Source organism: Bison bison, unplaced genomic scaffold (genome assembly GCF_000754665.1).
Source record: "Bison bison bison isolate TAMUID 2011002044 unplaced genomic scaffold, Bison_UMD1.0 scf7180017864302, whole genome shotgun sequence".
Classification (NCBI taxonomy): Eukaryota; Metazoa; Chordata; class Mammalia; order Artiodactyla; family Bovidae; genus Bison; species Bison bison.
The window spans coordinates 8,736,776-8,754,976 of NW_011494874.1; the positions used below are offsets into that span (position 1 = coordinate 8,736,776).

At 42.3% G+C, this 18,201-nt stretch overlaps 1 protein-coding gene across 3 annotated transcripts in view; it reads left to right on the forward strand.

Annotated features, from left to right (window-relative positions):
- DICER1 (dicer 1, ribonuclease type III) overlaps positions 1-17,445 on the forward strand; it is a 55,518-nt gene extending 38,073 nt beyond the window's left edge. For all 3 annotated transcript variants that reach the window (XM_010851405.1, XM_010851404.1, XM_010851406.1), the window contains 7 exons: positions 1-148; positions 2,895-3,050; positions 6,072-6,960; positions 8,653-8,921; positions 12,220-12,382; positions 12,489-12,564; positions 12,890-17,445. In XM_010851405.1, coding sequence (XP_010849707.1) covers positions 1-148; positions 2,895-3,050; positions 6,072-6,960; positions 8,653-8,921; positions 12,220-12,382; positions 12,489-12,564; positions 12,890-13,055 — 1,867 coding nt within the window. In that variant the 3' untranslated portion in view covers positions 13,056-17,445. The remainder of the gene's footprint in view (positions 149-2,894; positions 3,051-6,071; positions 6,961-8,652; positions 8,922-12,219; positions 12,383-12,488; positions 12,565-12,889) is intronic.
- Positions 17,446-18,201: the final 756 nt, after the last annotated feature.

Here is an 18,201-nt window from a genome sequence, read left to right on the forward strand (position 1 = left end):
GACCCTTTCGAACGCTAGTGATGGATTTAACCTGGAGCGGCTCGAGATGCTTGGCGACTCCTTCCTCAAGCATGCGATCACCACGTATCTCTTCTGCACTTACCCTGATGCGCATGAGGGCCGCCTTTCCTACATGAGAAGCAAAAAGGTAAGGAACTGTCCTTTAACCCTTGCGCTGCTGCTGCTAGGTCGCTTTGGTCATGTCCGGTCTGTGTGACCCCATAGACGGCAGCCCACCAGGCTCCCCCGTCCCTGGGATTCTCCAGGCAAGAACACTGGAGTGGGTTGCCATTTCCTTCTCCAATCCATGAAAGTGAAAAGTGAAAGTGAAGTCGCTCAGTCGTGTCCAACTCTTAGCAACCCCATGGACTGCAGCCTACCAGGCTCCTCCGTTAATGGGATTTTCCAGGCAAGAGTACTGGAGTGGGGTGCCACTGCCTTCTCCAAACCCTTGTGCAGTTAGAGGAATTACTCAGGGTGGCTTCCAGCATCCGTGGTCCAGAGGACTCACAGGTCCTGCTGCAGGGGCCGCCACACCCGACGGGGCAGCGGGGGCCTCTGGAGCACGTGCACGGGAAAGGGAGAGTGCTGGTCCCCAGTCATGCCCGGCTCTGTGCCACCCCACGGACTGTAGCCCACCAGGCTCATCTGCCCATGGGATTCTCCAGGCAAGAGTACTGGAGCGGGTTGCCATTGCCTTCTCCAGGGGATCTTCCCGACCCAGGAATCAAACCTGGGTCTCCTGCATTGTAGGCAGATTCTTTACCAGCTTAGCCACCAGGGAAACCCCGCACAGGAGTGACACTAAATGTAGTGTGGAATTAAGATTCAGAGAAGAAAAGTAATGAGGATAAATATTTAAATGATGATGAGAGAGGGATCACAAGGCGCCAGGTACCTGCTTGGCATATAACACACAAAGCTGCTGAGCACTTGGAAGGAAGGGCTATCACTTGTGACAGGGAAGGCGTTAATGGAAGGACGTGCATTTATAGTGTGTAAACAGGGAACAGATGGCAGAGCGTGTCATCACTCGGTGAATAAACCGTGGCAGCAGTCAAAAGTGTGGAAATACGTGGCATGGCCTAGACAGTCCGGCTTTAGAGACCTTGCTCTTGACCATGACACCGCCCTCCCCTGCTGTTGTCCGTGACACTTGGCAGTGCACTGAGCGGGCCACAGACGTTCTCCATCCGGTCTTCTCAGCGAACCCCTGAGAGGTCGATGATAACACGGCCCCATCCTGCAGATGAGGAAACTCTTGCCTAGAGAGTTTTGTCGGCTCGTGCAGTTCACCTGGCTGGTCTGGGATGGTCAGGAGCGTGGCTGAGGCTGGAGTCCAAGCCTTCCACACTCTTCCCTGCAGCCTCCTTAAGTAAAGAGGGTGCTTGCTGCAGGAGTAACCCCCAGGGCAGCCGGGCTCTGAGGGGCCAGTGCTGGGGGAGGCAGGAGTGTCGGAGTCAAAGTGAAGTTTAGGGCTTTCTACTTGACAGACTTGGCGGGGGAATGTTCAGGTAATTAAGAATGTAGGACTTAGATGCGGTCTGGGGGAATCGTCTTTTTAAGAGTGCTAATTGAAAGCAAACGAGATTTCCCCAGGGTGGTTGCAGAGGTTGAGAGTGAGTAGAAAGTAACTTCATCCTCTTAGGTAGGAAAGAGATTATTTTCCGTTTTGAAAGTTCTTCCATCCCGCTGCTCAGAAAGCTCTGACTCCTTACTTGGTGCAGAGATCATCGTCACTTGTGCAGCAGGGTGCTGAAGGCCCTTTCGGCGTGCCCGCCCCAGCCCTGCCATGGCCAGGCGGCCTCCCCGGCTGTCTTTCCCGGGCCTGCACACACCTGCTGCTGCTACTCTGCTGCTCGCCTCGTGTCTCCATGTGAATGAGGCCCGCCCCACCCTGTACCTCCCGTGGGCCCTCTCTGAGCTCTTTCTCCCTCCTCCTTCCGAAGAACCATTTCCACTGACTTTGTAATTTCCATCCAAGTGCCTGTCGCGCTTTATCCTCTCGTTGGCATCTGCGATGCCGTGGTCCCACGGAGTGGAGAGGGAAACCAGAGTCTACTTAACGCCATGCGGGCGGCGTGGGAAAGCCCTTCGGCCCAGAGTGAGCCTCGTGGGGGGCTTCCCCCCAGTCCTGCAGGCTTCAGGGACCACTTCTCTGTCTCACATCCCAACCAGTGCCTCTCCAGCATGGGTGCTTATTCAGGGGTATTGAGTTACGTGGGGGAAAGGGACTCATGAAGTGCTTAATAAAAAGGAGCCCTATTTTCAGAAAATGAGATCGACAGTTCTAGACCTTGGTGTTCAAGTAAAAGCTAGGCAGAGACACAGCGATTTGAGTAGATTATGGAGGAGATGAAGGCTTTAGAAAAAATGGACCAGAGGGAAGACAGTAAAGCTGGTTTATTGATGTCAGTAAACATGGAGTTTGTCTTTATTGCCTTTGCTTTGTTTTAAAATAGTTGAAATACCTTGAAATGCCATCCAAAACAAAAGAATGATGTTTGGAAAAGCATTGTAGTTGAAATCATATTTATAGTTTAGGTTCAAGGAACTTAAAAAATTACTTGAGTGCTGGTTTTATTTTATAGCTAGAGTTTATGGTACTTCGCCTTTTATTTCATTGAGAATATTGGGACATTTTGGACTTGGTGGATTTCGATTATTTCCTATTTTGATAGCTCCAATCAGCAGTTTGAATTTTATATCTTCAGATTACATGAGAATTTAATATTTCCTATCATGAATAGGTAGAAAAGCTGTTCAGTCTGTGTAACTGATGACCAGTTATGGAATATGAAGAATCTTTAGCTAAAAATTACATTAATGTCTTATATGAGTTTCCACAGCGATCATTTATGGATAAGTGTTGCATAAATTTTTTTCTGCTGCAGGTCAGCAACTGTAATCTGTATCGGCTTGGAAAAAAGAAGGGGCTGCCCAGCCGCATGGTGGTGTCCATATTTGACCCCCCTGTGAATTGGCTTCCTCCTGGTTACGTAGTAAATCAAGACAAAAGTAACACAGAGAAATGGGAAAAAGATGAAATGGTAAGTTTTTTGTAACTGAGTGGATTTATTTTCTGGTGAGGGGGCAGAATCTTGTTTTATTAATTTTTTGTTTCTTTTCCCAGTGTTTATAATCGAGTAGAAATTCTATATAGTAAATTGATTTCTTTTCATTGAATTTAGAACAGTGTTGTAACTGTGATAGAGAACAGTTTCTATTATCTTCCCTTGCCAAAGGCAAAAGAGTATCTGGTGTTGTGATTCAAAAAAAAAAAAAAGGGCTTAAGTCTGTGACATTTAACTTGAATATGACATATTGCGATTTATCATAGATCCTTAGCTCTGTTCAGTGAAATCAGTAGCCTGTAATCTCCAATTTGTCTGTGAAATGATTTCAGTAAAATCTTGCTTTTGCACCTCAGGGCCTCCTCAGGACTATTTCTCCTCTTGTGACCTTAAAAAAATAAAAATACGTAAAGGTTGTAGTTTCCTGGAAATAGTTTAAATCTTGCCAACAACTTAAAAGCAGCCTGCAAACGTTAGCTGCTGCTGCTGTGTTTTCTCTCGTCTGGAAGGCCACCAGAGGGCAGCTCGCAGGGCCTGGGAGCCCGGAGCTGTGGAAGCCCGCCGTCCAGGGCGGTTGGCTGGGAGGCCATCTTGCCAGCCGTGTCATTTTTCAGACATTTATTTTGCATTAATGATGAACTGGTTAATTGTTACTTCATCTCTACTTCAGATCAGCAATGAGAATACCGTTTCTTTCACAAGTTTTGTTTTCTACATGTATTTTTTTTTTTCTCTCATCTTCTTTCTGACGTGTATGCCCTAGACAATCTGTTTTTAAGTATTTCCAGGTAGCATGCTCGGTGACCCTGTTTTGATTTTTTAACCTGTTCACTGAGAATGTTTTTATACTTGTGCATTATTTGACTACCTGGCAGAGCATTGAGTATTTTAATGCAAGTTGGGTTAGAAAAATTATATATGTTATTTAATTAGGAATAGAAGCTTAGAGGAAAGTGTGTATGATTTTGAGAACTTCAGAGAAAATCTTGCATGTCTATGACAAAAGTTCCAGAAACACTTACCCTGCCTTATAAATAGTTTCATAGTATCATTGGTGCTTTAAAAACTTTTTTTTTAGCATAAAGGGGATATTAGCATGTCCTTTTAATTAAAAAAAATTTTTTTTTTTAAAGATACAACATAAAGTTCTTATTTATTTTCTTTAGCATTTCAAATGGCCTGGTACTTTGATTTTTAGATTGCATTAAAATACTGCTTATGTTTTTATTTAATAATTTCTGTATCTCGAAATAGACTGTTAGATGATATTGGGAAACTTATGCTTAATCCACTCCTATTCTGCCTGCTTCGCTGCTCAGCAAGTAGGTTTACATGAAAGCTTTGTGTACAGGTGCCAGAGGTGGGAATAGCTTAGGTGGAAAGTGAACTGTGAGAGCAAAGAGTTTCTTGCTAGTGTTTTTTTGTTTTTGTTTGTTCTTAAGGAGCTGGAAGTGCTCCTGGAAACCATTTAGTAAGGTAGAATCCCACTATTTTGCAGATAGAAAAACTGAAACCCAGAGGCATTAAAGAACTTTGCACAAGATCACACAGCTTATTTGTTGATAAAACCCCAGCCTTTTTTGCACTTTGCCAATTTTTGGTTATGGTAGCATCTTACTAAAGATACATAAAGATTTTTTTAAGTGAAAATATTGTCTTTTTTTAAAATCAAAATTTGGCCTTTTTTTCCACCCCCCCCACCCCACCCCACCCCCCCGCCCTTATGGACCAGATAGTCAAAAACATCTCATGTTACTCTGGGAAAGTATAAGGTTTTTATTAGGTAATAGTCCCTAGAGGTATCCACCATTATAGCTTTTTTTTTTCTTTTTTCTTTTGGTGTTCTTCCTTATTCTTGAAAAGAAATCGTAAACTTTTTAATCAAAAAATATAAAGAGAGATAGTTGTAGATACATGGCTTGGTTCGTTGCACTTATTTCTTTTCAGACAAATGCACTGTTTGTATCTCTCTTGAAAAAAAACCCACAGAAAGCTTAAAAACCTTTTTGTCATAATACTCTGCAAAGTTGTCACTATCAGAATTGAAGCACACCCTCCTGCCTTTCTCCCCAAGTAAAGTCTTGTTTATTTTTATTTTTATTTTTTTCACTGCACAACAGAAATTTGGTGTCTTTCTAGCATTGCAGAAAAGTTCCATGGTTACTGAATCCTTGCCCATTATTAAGATTGTCACTCACAAATAAGCTTTGGCCAGAGAAACTGGAATTAGCAAAGACCTTCTGACAGAAACGGGATTGTTGTGTTTCATGTTAGTCTAAATTGTCTTCTGTTTTTGTCAGTTATGCTATAATCTGTTACCCTGAAGGGAAAAGCATAATTTCTCAAATTCATAGCTTCATGGTGGTCACTTTTAGTTTCCAAGCAAGGCAGTTGGTTTCACATTGTAGCAATGTGCTTGGATTTGAAGTGGCAGTAGGGACACACCTTCACCGTGAAGCCCCACTGTACGTTTTAATGTTATAAAGAAAATAATTGTATCTGTTTATATGTTATACTCTTACTGAATTGCAGAAGTTATGCTTTTTCTACACCTGGACTTTAATTTTGTTAATTTGAAAATCTTAAAAAAATTTTTTTTAAACTGTCAGCAAAATCGAAGAGCTCTGTGATCGGCATATGAGAGCTTTCATTGTGTATCTTGCCAGAGTTATAATTCTTAGCTGAAGTTTTGCCTTGTGAGCCTTAATTTTAAACTTTATATCCATGTATAAAATCCTTAACTTAAAGCTTCATACTAGATAAAGGTCATTTTATAACTTAGAAAACGAACATTCAAAGAACATGTTTTACTTTGTTTATATGATTAAATAACTTATTTTATGTTAATTGAAAACAAATGGCCGTGATTTGAAAGTTGCCTTTTAGTATTTGTGGTTGTCATTTGAAATTATCCATAACCCTTGCTTTTATTGAGTCTCAAACCCTTTTAAAAACAGCAGCTATGTCTCCCCTCCTTCCCCATTCCCCCTTTTCCAGACAAAAGACTGCATGTTGGCTAATGGCAAACTGGACGATGACTTCGAGGAGGAGGAAGAGGAGGAGGAGGACCTGATGTGGAGGGCTCACAAGGAGGATGCGGACGACGAGGACGACTTCCTGGAATACGATCAGGAGCACATCAGGTTCATAGATAACATGCTGATGGGGTCAGGGGCTTTCGTCAAGAAAATCTCTCTCTCTCCTTTTTCTGCCACCGATTCTGCATACGAGTGGAAAATGCCCAAAAAGTCCTCCCTTGGTAGTCTGCCATTCTCATCCGATTTTGAGGATTTCGACTACAGCTCCTGGGATGCGATGTGCTATCTGGATCCGAGCAAAGCCGTTGAAGAGGATGACTTTGTGGTGGGGTTCTGGAATCCATCAGAAGAAAACTGTGGTGTGGACACAGGGAAGCAGTCCATCTCTTACGACCTGCACACCGAGCAGTGCATTGCCGACAAAAGCATAGCCGACTGTGTGGAAGCCCTGCTGGGCTGCTATTTAACCAGCTGTGGCGAGAGGGCTGCTCAGCTTTTCCTCTGTTCGCTGGGGCTGAAGGTGCTCCCGGTAATTAAAAGGACTGATCGGGAAAAGGCCATGTGCCCGACCAGGGAGAATTTCACCAGCCAACAAAAGAACCTTTCAGGGAGCCGTGCGGCCGCCTCTGGAGCCGGCTACCGAGCCTCTGTGTTGAAAGACTTGGAGTATGGGTGTTTGAAGATCCCCCCGAGGTGTATGTTTGATCACCCCGACGCAGACAGGACACTGCGTCACCTGATCTCGGGTTTTGAAAATTTCGAAAAGAAAATCAACTACAGATTCAAGAATAAGGCTTACCTTCTACAGGCTTTTACACACGCCTCCTACCACTACAATACGATCACGGGTAAGGAACCCCAGACCACAGGTTGCTGCTCTGAAAATGAGACCTGGTGTTAATTGGATCGACCCATAAAATAATGTAAAGAGAATAATCTGTGTATGTACAGACTTAGAGCTTAATATGCACGGTGGGGGGAGGAAGCGCAGGCAAATGAAAGCGGTCCTTTTTTTCCCCTCATCGTTCTGGGCGCTACACTGTTCCTAAACTTTGATAGTTGGGAGCAGAGCTGTCCTAGCAACTCGTGTCATTTCCTACGCAGCATAATTAGGTTTGAGCCTTAGTATTGTGATGTGTTTTGCCATTTTATCCCACCGCAGTGCCTTTATGGTGTCCAGCCACTGCTGCTTCAGGTTCTTAGATAATTTATTCCTATATCCTGGATGTGTCTCCATGTCTTTTTATTGTTCTTCCTGAACAAAAAGGCCCCTCTCTTAAGGTCTTTTAAAGTCTAAAGAGGAATCGATTAAAAGAAACTCTTATCACAGGAAGGTTTCATCGCCCTTGCTCTGTTTTTCCCATCACCTGCTTTGCAGTAAGCTCCATGTTTCTTTCTCTCCTTTATTTAATCGACTCCCAGTCCATTCGATTAGAAGAGAGAATAGGCGCCTAAAACCAAAACCAGCTTCAGGTTGTGAAACAGCGAGAGTCTGTAGTTGTGTTTTGTTTTTTTTCTCTATGTCAGAGTCATAAGCGCTTGAATTCAGAAAACCAAAGCTGAGTATAACATTTGTATAAGAAAAACAATGTAGGTTAAGATGATCAGAAGAATGTAAAACCAAAAGTGAAAAATTATCTGCTCTAGACTAGAAACACTGGTGAAACTGAAACCTGTTTTTCTTTGTGGAGAAGAAATGAGGCCTGGTTTTCTACCGCACTCTACTGGAAGGAGCCCTGGGTTCTATTCTGTCTCAGCCCTTGCTTCTGAGCTCACTGGGGATGAGGGGGCCACTCACCCTTAATCTGTTCCCACCTGGGTTTCTACAGTTGAACGGTTCCTTTTAAATCAGTGTGAGAAAATAGAAGTGTTGGTTAGTGTCGATAAGGTCTCACATTTTGACATTGATCATTTTTGCCTAAGGTCTCTGCTTGCCCCCGCTATTCTCCTTGATTTGTGTCAAAGTCACCATTTTTTATTCAGTTTGAGCAGAAGGTCTTCTTGTACCAAGTGTTATCTTATGTAACAAATGTAACCCAGGAGTGGTGAGGCATGTACCACTCCCACACTTTCCAGAGTGTGAGTGGACAGTGCCCAGTGGTGGTAGCAGAGCGTGGGGAGGGGACCTGTGCAGGTCTGACGTTGCGAGATGCCGATCGTGATGGAGGCTTTAGAATGATGCCCCAGCACCTACCTGGCCAGCAGAGAGCCAAAGGAAAAGGCTCAGTGAAATGATGTCACTTGGGAAATGCCTTTTTCTTAAAGAGTGTTAGTCTTTTGGCAACTTAAGGGTTTTATGACCCCAATTTATGTATCAGAAATGTGCTTAATTTGCCATTAAAATTTAATTTCCAGAAGCTTCAGTAGGATGTCATTCACTAATTCGGTCATTTAAGAATATATGTGTAAACGGAACCCCCTCCTCAATAAAGGTCTTTTCAGTGGGTCTTGGGGGAATCCATCCCTTAACTGAGTTATTATTTGGAATCATGTCGGTGGTTTTGCTGGCGTTCATGGCTTCCCTTTGAATCTTCCTTCAGATTGTTACCAGCGCTTAGAATTCCTGGGAGATGCAATTTTGGACTACCTCATAACTAAGCACCTTTATGAAGACCCACGGCAGCACTCCCCAGGGGTCCTGACTGACCTGCGCTCTGCTCTGGTCAACAATACCATCTTCGCGTCGTTGGCTGTGAAGTATGACTACCACAAGTACTTTAAGGCCGTTTCTCCCGAGCTCTTCCACGTCATCGACGATTTCGTGCAGTTTCAGCTCGAGAAGAACGAAATGCAAGGAATGGATTCTGAGGTTAGTGCTGTTTTAAGATATGTTGAGTTCAGTGTTTAAAATAAGCCTTCCAACTAGGCTTCTCAACACAGCCATCCAAAGAGCTGGCTGAAGGCCAGGGTCATGGTCCTCAGCACGCTCTGCGTTCTCCAGGAAACCTACGTGGGTCATAGTCTTCAGGCAGCCCTTTTAAACTTGGCCACAGGTACTGTGGTCATTCTGGTGAGGAGAAGGAGCCAGGGGCTTCCAGCAGCTTCATCCCCAGTCCTTGACGTGGGCTTCAGGTATTCAGGCATTCCAGAGAGGTGCACCGTGCCCCCTGCCCCCCAATGTGGGCTTCCTGTATTCAGGCATGCCAGAGAGGTGCACCGCACCCCCTGCCCCCCAATGTGGGCTTCCTGTATTCAGGCATGCCAGAGAGGTGCACCGCACCCCCTGCCCCCCAATGTGGGCTTCCTGTATTCAGGCATGCCAGAGAGGTGCACCGCGCCCCCTGCCCCCAATGTGGGCTTCCGGTATTCAGGCACGCGAGAGAGGTGCACCGCGCCCCCTGCCCCCCAATGTGGGCTTCCGGTATTCAGGCACACCAGAGAGGTGCAGCCCACCCTTCCCCCCCCGGTCCCCCCAAAAGCTTTAACCTTAGTGAGAGCTAGGCATGGTGGATTCTGTCCTTTCTGTCTGTTTAAAATAGATCAGAAATATTTGCTCTATCTCAGGTAAGCATCACGAATGTACATCTGCTTCACTTGAAATGGGGAAATCTCATTTAAAAAGCAAACTTCTAAAATTCTAAGGATTGGAATTTGAGAGATGTCTGTTGTAGGTTCAGCCAAAGGTCCTTTTGGTGATGGAGCTAATTCTTGTGTGTGTGTGTGTGTGTGTGTGTGTGACCTGTTTTGAAGTTTTGTAAGAAAAGATTTTGCTGAGATCTTTCCAGCCTCTGATTCTCCACTAACATCCATCCACATACCTGGGTACCCAGGAGAGTACTCTCATTTCTTCTTCTCATTCTGACTCCTTTGTTCTTTCCATAGATTTCTTACGAGAACTCAGGGAATCCATTCATAACTCTGGTAGCCACTGTAATTACTCTTTCTTGACTACGTGCCTCCCTGTTGTTAGTTACACAGGCTTTGTCAAGGAGGAGTGCACTTCCTTGGCGTCCTGTGAGAGAAGTGGGGAGCCTGGGTTTGGAGGTGGAGCCACAGGGCAGAGGGTCAGGTGGTGAATTGGGTGGCGGGTGTGCTGAAGGAGGGGCATAGCTGGTACCCTTCCTGCCCTCTTCCTCCTGGTACACTCTTCCGAGATTAGGGGCCTGAGGTGGAGTACAGCCAGCAGTGAGACCAGGAGTCACAGCCGCCTCAGATACATTCAGTATTGCCTCTAGTCTCCTCCTGTAGAAATACGTAAGCTTAGAAGTTGAGGAATTAGCTAAAACTAAAGTTATCTTTTGACTTCTCCGGTGATTCAGTGGTTAAGACTCTGAGCTTCCAATGAAGGGGGCACAGGTTCAATTCCCTCCTTGGAGAACTAAGGTCCTTGGTAAAAAAAAAACCTTTCGATGACAGTTGGACATACTGGCTTTTGCTAGTTTTTGTTCATTCTTTTCCTGCCCTTTGTTTGTATAAACATATGTATGGAAGTTACGAAAAAGTGATGGGGAATGTCATGGTCTGGCTTCTCTAACTTACTGTTTGATCTTAAGAAAGTCTCTTCACCTTTCTGGGCCTCAGTTTCCTCATTTGTGAAAGAAGAGAATTAAACTTGGTGAAAAAAAGAAAGTGAGGTTGCTCAGTCATGTTCGACTCTTTGCGACCCCGTGGACTGTAGCCTACCAGGCTCCTTCGTCCATGGGATTTTCCAGGCAAAAGTACTGGAGTGGGTTGCCATTTCCTTCTCCAGGGGATCTTCCCAACCCAGGGATTGAACCTGGGTCTCCCAGGTTGCAGGCAGATGCTTTTCCGTCTGAGCCACAAGTAGATGCTTATAAACTTGGCAAGTTTTAAAATTCCCATCCACTACAATAAGTTGTCTTGTTTTTCCAGTAGTCGGCATTATAAATCCACTGTATAGAATTTTGTGTGGCTAAGCAATTCATTTAGAAATGGCTCTCCCCTCTTCTTTTTATTTCTCTTTCACAAGTAATTTGTATTTTATAAAATAACCAAAATTATCATTTTGTGATGTTTTGTTACTAATGTATATAAACATAAACTTAGATAACATACGAAATGAAATTCTATCACGCATACCCTGTTTTTTACTTAATATACTGTGGGTGACTTTCTCCAATCATTATTAATTGGGATTATGACTTTTAGTAGGCTACAAGCTAGTGAATATATGGCTGAAGTATAATGTGTCCAAACAGCTCCTTCGTTGCTGAATGGTTAACGTATTTTTAGTTAGGGTTTTAATAAACATGTATGTGATAAATATACTTAAATATCCAGCTGCCCTCTTAAGACGAACTCCTGGAGACGGAATTGCCACGTCAAAGAATTAGGAACTTTTAAAAGGCATTTGCTACAGATGTAAATTTTTATTCTATTAATTTGAATACCTACTATGTGTCAGGTTCTCTGTCAGAATGATTTATTAAGCAGTTTAATAAAAGGAGAGCTGGGAGGAAAATACCTTCCGAGTAGAATTTCCCTGTCAAAAAGTGGCGCTTTACCCTCCCCGCAGCAGTGTGCACCCTTGCTCACACTGCATGGATGAGGATTCTGCTGGCTCCTGGCTGAGCTGCCGGCAGGTAGAGCTATTTCAGCATTCAGTTCTGTGACTGTGCATGAATTTGAAATTTTTTTTCATAAATTTATTGACTGTTACAGTTTGTGTTAGTGTTGTCTTTGGTTTTATTTGAAAGTAATCTTTTTTCCCTTGTTGAATACAGAATACTAAATAGAGAAGAGCTTTTTTTTTCTTAAGTGAAAAACTTTTTAAGATAAGGTAATGTCTGGACTCATTGGGAAAAACCCTGATGCTGGGAAAAACTGAAGGCAAAAGGAGAAGGGGTGGCAGAGGATGAATGGTTAGATAGCGTCACGGACACAATGGATATGAACTTGAGGAAACTCTGGGAGCTAATGGAGGACAGAGGAGCCTGGCGTGCTGCAGGCCGTGGGGTCTCCGAGTCGGACACGACAGCAGCTTTTTGGAGAACCTATTACAGTGTAGTTGGCCTGTCATAAACGTTTGATGTTGTTACCCTTGTTAAAGAGATAGTAGCAGTCACATCCGAGAAAAGAAAACATCTCTGTAGACTGCTTTTCAAAGAGGCCTTTCTGCTTACGAGTTTCTCTTCTCACTATAATAGCTTAGGAGATCCGAGGAGGATGAAGAGAAGGAAGAGGATATTGAAGTTCCAAAGGCCATGGGGGATATTTTCGAGTCACTCGCGGGCGCCATTTACATGGACAGCGGGATGTCGCTGGAGACGGTCTGGCAGGTGTACTATCCCATGATGCGGCCGCTGATCGGTACGGTTGGCTCCCCTTCGAAAGAAGTAGGATCACAATGAAAAGCAACTTAAAAAAAAAAAAAAACAAGCGTATTAAGCACATTATTCTTTCGTTTTGATTACAGAAAAATTTTCTGCAAATGTGCCCCGTTCCCCTGTGCGAGAATTGCTTGAAATGGAACCAGAAACTGCCAAATTCAGGTAAGCAAAAGTGTGCATGGAAGAGCGTTAACTCACTGAAAAACAAGGGGGAAAGTCCTCAGAGATGCCATAAACTCCGGGTTTTGAAGAAATGCTCACCCTGGGATGTGCTGTCCTGCAGTTGCAATTTGCAGCCTGATTGGCTGGCTCTTTTTGCTCCTGGGACGTGAGAAGAACGTGGCAGCACCGTCTGTTGGCAGTGGGCAGCTGTCAGAAGGCACGTTTCCTCTGTGCGGTGTCAGCCTGAGAGTACGTACTCGGTGCTGATTGACAATAACAATAAATACGTCTGACTTCTCATTCGAGCTGCTTGGCTCTTTTGCAGCCCAGCTGAGAGAACCTACGATGGCAAGGTCAGAGTCACCGTGGAAGTGGTCGGGAAGGGGAAGTTCAAAGGCGTTGGCCGAAGTTACAGGATTGCCAAGTCTGCAGCAGCAAGAAGAGCCCTGCGAAGCCTCAAAGCTAATCAACCTCAGGTTCCCAATAGCTGAAAACCCCTTTTTAAATTTAAAAAAAAAAAAAAAAAGGAAAGCAGAATTAAGGTGGAAAATATTTAAGTTGAAAAGGATGATTTAAAACTGATAGTGAGTGGAATGAGTTGAAGGCAGAACGTAAAGTTTGTTTGATAACAAGATAGATTACAGAATAAAACATTTAACCTATGTATAAAAATTTTGGAACTAACCGTAGTTTTAGTTTTTTGCGCAAACACAATCTTTCTTGTCTTCTTTCCTCACTTCTGCTTTGTTTAAATCACGAGAGTGCTTTACTGATGACATTTTCGCAAGTGTTCAAAGTGATTCTTGACAGATTTTGTCTTGTTTCATTTTAGTTTAATTTCGGTCGGTTTTGCTTAGAGTTAGGAGTCCAAGGAGCTTAAACCTGAAACAGCACCCCCCCCACAACGGGTTCTGTTGAGAGCTCTGGGCAGCCATCAGCGTGCGTGGCAGAGCCCGCCCTGCGGCGTCGATAAGCCGAGCAGAGGGATTCGGTTTGAGAGAGGAGTGTGCTGGTGCTGTCTCTCCTTTCCACGTTGTGTCGCATAAGACGATGCTTCCCGGTCACTGTTGCACTTACTAGTAAGGGACAGACTGTTGATCAGCATGGGCCGGCGTGTTGGCAGATCACATTCAAGTTTTCTCATGCCATGCTATCTTGCATAAAAGAGGTTCTTGCCTTAAAAGTAAAATCCTTGTGGATATTCTTTCACTTCTGATCTTTCTGGAACAAACTGTTCACATTCCCTTCATTCTGTCTATTATGCATTAGACCTCGAGACAGCGTGATACTTAACGACTCACTAGTATAGCTGTAACCTAACTAATGACAGGATTATATGAGAATTTCTGTCAGGTGTACTGAAGACATTTTCAAAACCAGAATATGTAACCTATGGATTTTTTAAAAGATACATCATAAGAATCATCTTTGGCTAAATACCCCACTTTTACTAGAAACCTCCAGCTAGGTAGTTCCACGGATGGAAATTGTCTGTGGCAAATAAACCTTGCCCTGTAGGCTGTTGCTCTAACAAAATAAACTGTATACATATCACACCTAAAATATGCTGCAGATCTTACAATGGATTGATTACTTACTTAAAGAAGCAGAACAGAGCACCTTACCCTGAGTCTTCTCACATACATTTCTTACTGTGCTTTTCACAGTGTTGCATGCAGACTTCACCTACCAAAGCTGTGCTGTTAATGCCATGAAAGTTTAACGTTTGCGATAAACTGCCGTAATTTTGATATGTCTGTGATTTAGGCCATTAAAAATTTAGGTAAACTAGCTCATTGTTTCCATCTTTGGAAAAGGAAGAAAAAAGACACTTTTAGGCGTTTGCCTAAGTTTCTTTAATTAGACTTGTAGGCACTCTTCACTTAAATACCTCAGTTCTTTTCTTTTGCATGCATGTTTCCCCTCCCCATTTGGTGCTACGTTTATGTATTATGCTTGAAATTTTAATTTTTTTTTTTTGCACTGTAACTATAATACCTCTTAATTTACCTTTTTAAAAGCTGTGGGTCAGTCTTGCACTCCCACCAACGTACCAGTAGAGTTTTGCTGCAATTGCCCCTTAATTATGCTTGAAATTCAAGAAAGCTGAGCAGAGGTGTCTCGTAATTTCCAGCACATCATTCTGAACCTGACGCCTCATATAATGCTGCATTGATATTTTGAATTGCAGTCGAATACTGTACTTCTCGCTTTATCTGCGCCACCCACCCCCAGAGAAACACCTCTGCACGCGTGTACCCAGAAACCTGTCCGCTCCGCTTTCTAAGGAGACCCGAGTGAAGGGAGCATTCAGCTTCTCCCACATGATTTGTCGTCTCCAACCTTAAACTTCCACTGAGATCTCAGTTACTAAACGAGCTTTAGAGCAAATTTATTTGGATGGACATGTTTTTTAAAAATTTAATTCTGATTTGGAACCTTTGATTTCTATTTGATTTTTTTTTTAAAGACACCTCCATGTAAGATCTCCTGACAATGTAAAACCAGGCGCTTCTTGAATTACATAACTGTAAATGTGTCAGGCTGGATATGAATTTTCCTTGTGAGGGTGATTCGTGATAAAGCTGTATCACAAATCTCTTGATAATTATAAACTACCTGCTGCCAGGAGCTTAGGGCCTTGCGTTGTGTCTAATGCACTAATCCCAGTGTCGAGGCGTCCTCTGGCCTCCTGGCACCAAAATCAGATTGTTTCACAGTTACAATCCCCGTTGGGAGAAAAATGCCTCAATATATTTTGTAACCTTAAGAAGAGTATTTTTTGTTAATACTAAAAAGTTCAGACTTGGATAAGATTAGGTCACACAGTCTCAGGGGTTCAAATTTCCTGCTATCATTCAAAATGTTTTATCAACAGCAGACTTTAGCTATTGCTTTTTTTTTTTTTTTCTCCTTTTGGTTGGAGGACAGTAGCAGATTTTAGTTTGTGACTCACACTTTGAAGCAATCTCTGATCCCCTGGTTCCCAAGTTGAAAAGTCAAAACTCTGATGTAGATATACGAAATGGTTATGAATGCTTTTGTGCTGCTGATTTTTTAATGCTGTAAACTTCCCCCCAGTTTAGCTTACTGAAATGTTTTGCATCCATTTAATTAAGGGACAAAAAAAAAATTGCTCTCTGTCACCCACTCGACCACCTTGTCTGTCATCCTTTTGTTCCTGTGATTGCCACGTGAGACCCGGTGTGATCTGGAAGCCCCCCGGTGGGCGGTGTGGTTGCACGGCCAGCACACGCGGGAAGGACTGGGCGGGCACGTTTTGAAAAGCAACTGCAGAAATTCCTTACGATGATTGTGTGGAGGTTAGTTGGCATGAACCTTCATTGTAAATGTTTTTTATTTTTTTTTTTTAAATAATACTTTCAGCAGTCCTGACTATGCTGCGTTTTGTAAAAGCTTTTTCCCCCTCTGTTCTGTTCATGTAGCACAGATAAGCATTGCACTTGGTACCATGCTTTACCTCATTTCAAGGAAAATATGCTTAACCGAGAGGAAAAAATGTGGTTTGGCCTCGCTGCTGTTTTGATAAACCGAATTTGAAAAAAAGATAATTATAATGCCTGCAATGTGTCATATACTTGCACAACTTAAATAGGTCATTTTTGTCTGTGGCATTTTTACTGTTTGTGAAAGTATGACAAAGATTTGTTAACTGAACTCTTAATTATGTTTTAAAGATGTTTGTTAACTTTTTCTTTTCTCTTTTACGTTATGTGAAATGATTAAATTTAGAACAACCTCTAACACTCCTGTAAATTATCTTTTAAAATGCTAGTATTTTTCCTCTCTTAATAATAGCTTGCCCTCAGAAAGATTCAAACTACCCTGCCTAAATAGCAAGAGACTGGAGGCTACTCTGGTTCTGTCGGTTCAGTTCATAAGTACAATTATTCACACAGCAGTCGGCTCTTGGAGTCATCACCTGACATTGGCCGGTGACTGCAGAGTGCAGAGACTGATCAAGATGCAGACCCACCTCAGTTCAGTCTTCAGGCCCCGTTGATTTAAAACTTTCTATCTTGCTCTGTTAGGGTATCTAATCCTTTTACACAACATTTAAGCCACCAAACTGAGACCTTGATATCTTCATTTGAAACAGCATCTGAAGTTCTGTTAGCGCCCTGAACCAGTTTGTGTTCGCTACGGAACTGAAACTCATGTCTTGTTTATTACCTATATGGTTATTTTAATTACATTTAAATAGGTATATTTTTTCAACCACTGATTGCTTTTCAGGAACTTAATTATTTCCAAATAAATTTCTTTATTTTATATTGTACATGAGAAGTTTTTAAGATATGTTTAAGACCAAGAATATTGAAATGATTTTAAAAGTTGTTGGAATTTGCCAGTAGCAATACCTAGGGAATTTGCATTGAGACTATTGTATTTTCCACTAGAGGTGAAAATGATGTTTTGAAACTAACTTGTAAATATATTTTAATCATTGTGTTTTTTTGTTTTTTTTCCCCCTCTAGTCCATTTTTATTTGGACATCACCCACCATTTAAATTTTCTAGATGCACTCAGAATTCACTGCAGCAGCAGGTTACGTAGCAAAAATGCAAAGGTGAACAGAAAGTGAAATTTCTGGCTTTTCTGCTGTAAATAGAACGAAAGAAAAATGACTAAAATCAAGTAAGACTAACATGTATAATTTGACAATAAAATACTTAGCATCACATGCTGCAGCTGTTTTTAAGGAACATGATGTGATTCGTTCATACAGGAATCATGCTGCAGAAGTTCGCAGTCTGCACCTTAAGGGTCACGATTACCTTTAGTCGTTTTTTGTTTTTGTTTCTTTCTTTTGTAATAATTGTAGCCAAGTAAATCTCCAATAAAGTTATGGTCTGTTCACTTTGTGTCCTTTTGACTTTTTATTTTCTTGTTTTGATTCATTTGGAGTGGATGATAGCACCTAGATAGTTGTAGCAGAAATTATCTTTAAAGTGTTTTGATTCCATGGTCACCTGAAAATGTGTCCTTTAAAAGGATAAAATGTTGTTTACCAAGTTCTACTTTATATGCTGGTAGAGTTCTACATCATCTGCTGGTAGCGTTATCAGCTAACACTTGCCTTGTTCTTTTCAGACTTGAATAATGCCAGTGTGATTTTCTGAAATTCTGCCACATTGACTGATGGGTTCCAGGTCCTGGATTATTTATGACACGTTTGACACATTCCTTAAGTAAATTTAGTTATTCTGAAGTCAAGTGGACAAAATGTTCAAGCTTCTAGATTTTTAGGAGGCACTTTCAGTGTATTATCGGTTAAGAAAGAATTCTGTTATTTCAGGCTTTGACCTAACCTTTTCGTAACTCAGTAGACCAAGCACTAAAAGGAATGACTTGGCTGGAGGAACAGGATGACAAGTAGAAGTTTCATAAAATGAGAAAAAAAAAAATTCCATTTTCTTTTATAAGGGTTTAAATTAATCTCTTCCTTTTCTCTCCCTCTGACTTCTCTAAACTGAAGAAGAAAAAGTACGTGTTTTTTGAAAATTTTATTTATTTTTAATTGAAGGATGATGGCTTTATAATACTGTGTTGGCTTCTGCCATACATCCACATGAATCAGCCGTAGGTGTATGTATGTGTCCCCTCCCTCTTGAA